Raw genomic sequence first — 3,500 nt, 5'->3', positions numbered from 1 at the left:
GGACCAAAAGGCAGTAGGAACAGACACTTCTCCGTTGCTTTCTGAACATTGCAAAATGTACCTTGTGGGTTGTGAAAGAGATATCTGTGGTCTGTTCTTAGCAAATCTGCTAAATTGGTCTGTGCAAAAGCACTGAGAGTGACTGAGGTCAGAATTCCCCTACAGGACATCAGACCTGGGTCATGCGTCTTTCACAGAAGGAAGGGACCATGCAGTCCTATAGCCAAGTCCTGACACGTCTGGTCTCTGAATCCATGGAAAGAAGCAAGGGCTTCGCAATAGATGATGGATATCAAATACTATTGCCACTCTCACAGAAAATAAAGGAAAGTGCCCGTAGCGGGAGGGAGAATCCGACCCCGCGGAGTTCTGCTCCTCTGCGAGCAGCTCCAGAACAGCACCCGCGCGGGTGGGGAAGCCGAGAGCTCCCAGCCGGGCCGGGCGTTGCAGCCGGGCCCCCGCGAGCACCCGGGGATGAGGTTAAAGAAGCACCAGGCGAGCCGGCTGTGTGGTAGCACGCTTTATTTGCAGCGGGGTTTCCAGGGCAGCACACGCGTCCCGAGCCCCGGGGGCTGCTCCGGGCGGCGGCGTCGCCTCCAACCCCGACGGCAGCGGAGCCGGGGCCGCCCCTCCCGCCCGAGAGGTTTTGCGGGGCGGCGGGACGAGAGGCAGCCGGGGTCAGCCCCGGAACCGGCGGTGGCCCCGGCCCCTCATAGCGCCTGGTAGGTCCGTCGGGGCGGCGGCGAGCCGGGCGTCCCGGGCCCCGAGTCGATGCTGGCGCCTGGCGAGAGGGAGCCGGCGTGACGGAGGGGCAGCCCCGGCTCCTCCGCCGGAGAGAGGCGGTCCACGATGCTGGAGAGGCAGTCCAGGCTGGACAGCGCGCCACTCTGCTCCGTCGCGTAGCCTGGCACCGGGGCGAGCCGCTTACCGCGGGCCGCCCAGCCGCGACCCCCGCCCGCCGGCCGCCCCCGGCCCCCCGCCCGCCGCCGGCCTTACCGTGGGGCATCTCGGGGCAGTAGCCCGCCTCGAAGCTGCTGCCTCTCGCCGGCCAGACCGGGCTGCCGCAGTCCGCCTGCAAGACAGCGAGGGGCCAGTGCCGGCCCGTCCGCCCCCGCAGCCCCCCGAAGCGTCCCGGTAGAGCTCCAGCCGGGTCGCGCCTCCCTCCCCACGCACGGCCCCAAGCAGGGGGACAAAGGGCGAGCAGGGGCCGGGGCGCGTGTTGGGTGCCCCAAAGCCCATGTGCACGCTCAGCTCCAAGAAAGAGCCGGTGGGAACCCAAACCGTCCAACATTTTTGAGATTTAACCCAAGCTATCCACCTTTTCCCGAAGTCCCACTGCCGAGGGCCCTTGCTCGAGCCCATCGTGAGCTGCCCCTCACCCTGCCCTGCTCTTACCATCACATCGGAGCAGCTGGAGCTGGGGCTGGTGGGCTCGGAGCAGCTCTGTCCCGGCAGGTGATAGTAGTTCTCCACCTGTTCCCTCAAGAGCTCCTGGAGGCTTTCGATGTACCTGATGGCGTTCCTCAGGATCTCCACTTTGGGGAGTCTCTGGTTGGGGTTGGCCGTGGTGCACCTCTTCAAGGTCTCGAATGCTTGGTTCACTTTCTTCAGCCTCCTCCTCTCCCTCATAGTGGCTGCCTTCCGCCGGTCCATGGTGGTGGATTTCCTCTTGCAGGCTTTGCAAGCCCACATGAGGCAGTGGCCGGCCTGGTGGTGCCCACTGGGGGCCCGGACGTGTTCCTCTTCCTCAGGGCAGGCAGGCTCAGTGGGCGCAGGGGCTCCAAAGGGAGGCAGCTCCCTGGGCTCAAAATCCTCAGGGAACTCGCCCTCAGGGGACGACAGGCAGGAGCTGTCATAGAAGAGCTCGGATGGGGAGAACTGGCAGCTGTCCATCACCTCCATCTCTTCGTCCGAGGCAGCAGTGTGGGCTGGCAGCTCGCAGCGCAATGCAGCGATTCCCTCCGCAATTAGCGACCCGAGACAAAGTGGCCTCTGGCTGATGCGGGGCCCTATATACGCGCACTGTGGGAGGCTGGCCCGCAGCGGCCCGGCTCCATTAGCATATCCCCCGCAGCCCCTGCCCAGCTGGGCAGGCCCCCTCTGGCCCCCAAGGGGCTGATTTGCTCTTCACCCGCCTTCGGGCAGCAGGCAAGCTGGCAAGCGGTCTCTAAAGCCTACACCAATATGGGGAGCTTGGGGAGGGAAAGAAAAAGATGGGCAGTGAGTGCATGGACCATGGACATTCCCCGCGTCACCCCCTGCATCACCTTGCCATCAGCGAGGGGAATGAATCCCGCTGCACCCGCAGCGCCTGCTCTCCTATCCCCATTCCCACACTCCAGATCCAACCTGACATGATTTACTCCTCTTTCAGCACTCGCATTCACCCGCTGATCTCAGAAGGCGCTCTGTCCTGTAATTAAAGCTGTGTTCCCACAAGAGGGGACAACAAGGACAGCTACGTGTAGCAAGGAGCGGGCAAACAGATGTTGGTGCTCTTGGGTTGTCTCACACGGAGAAGCGCTCACAAAGTGCTTTTGCTGCCAGACAAACCCCATCGCATTGCTTCTCCTCCGCGTGCGACCTGATGCTGCCGGAGACACAACAGCCGCGCAGTGCCCCGGGCCCGCTGATTTTCTGCTTTCAGGCCAACTCACACCGTTACAGATGCGTCCCAGCTGCCGGCATAACAAACCCCTCCTGGAAGTGTAAAATTTCTAACCCCAAACCTCTCGGTAACTTTACACAGGGCAGGGACAAAGCCCCGCGGAGGCCCAGCCGCAGCAGTAGCGAGCAGAGCTGCGCAGGGGTCATTAGAGCGGTAATGAAGCCATTTAACAGGCAGCTGCTAATGTGCGGGAACCCTTTGGTTTCAGCCAGGTGGCTTTTGCAGTTGGGGAAAATATTAGGAGAGTGCAAAGGAAACTTTCCCTACCTGGGAATAAAATTATGTGATTGGGCTACGGCAGATAGAGGGAAAGGAGCCTGCAGTGATTCGGATGGAGCGGTGTGGTGCCGGGTAGAGGGCCGCTGGACTGCGGCAAGGGCTGTGGGAAGGGGAAGGAAGGGGCATTCCCACCCCGCTGTCTTCAGGAGCCTTCAGAGAGACACAGTCTCAGACACAGCGCCCACCCAAAGCTTCTGCACCTGCCTGTGCAGTGAGCAGGGTCTGGGGTTAGGATCTCCCCCTGACCCTTGCGGGACCCCTGCCCTGCACTCTCATCTCTCTCCTGCCTGGGAAAGAGAAAAAAAAAAAGGAAAACAAAAAAAGAGATGGATTTCCATTCTTAGGCTGAAACTTCTCCTGAAGAAAACTGCAAGCATGTATGCACCCTTCTATACAAGAAAGATCTAGGGGCTTGGGAGGGCTGCATCTGCAATGCAGTGGTTTATTTGGGGCCATGAGTGGGGTGAGCCCCCTCTGAAAGGAATACTGCAGGAAAAGCAGAAAGTTGCTATAAAGACTGAAGTTACAGAGAGGCAAGGCAGGGAACGCCGAG

At 61.1% G+C, this 3,500-nt stretch overlaps 1 protein-coding gene across 1 annotated transcript; it reads right to left on the bottom strand.

Annotated features, from left to right (window-relative positions):
* Positions 1-510: 510 nt before the first annotated feature.
* MYF5 (myogenic factor 5) lies at positions 511-1,991 on the bottom strand. Its single transcript, NM_001030363.2, has 3 exons — positions 1,396-1,991; positions 997-1,072; positions 511-904 (listed from the first exon to the last, which is right to left on the bottom strand). The coding sequence occupies exons 1-3, from the start codon at positions 1,900-1,902 to the stop codon at positions 711-713; spliced, it is 777 nt and encodes a 258-aa protein (NP_001025534.2). The 5' UTR covers positions 1,903-1,991; the 3' UTR covers positions 511-710.
* Positions 1,992-3,500: the final 1,509 nt, after the last annotated feature.

This window comes from Gallus gallus, chromosome 1, assembly GCF_016699485.2.
Source record: "Gallus gallus isolate bGalGal1 chromosome 1, bGalGal1.mat.broiler.GRCg7b, whole genome shotgun sequence".
Taxonomy (NCBI): domain Eukaryota; kingdom Metazoa; phylum Chordata; class Aves; order Galliformes; family Phasianidae; genus Gallus; species Gallus gallus.
This window is presented reverse-complemented; position numbering and strand designations above follow the sequence as displayed.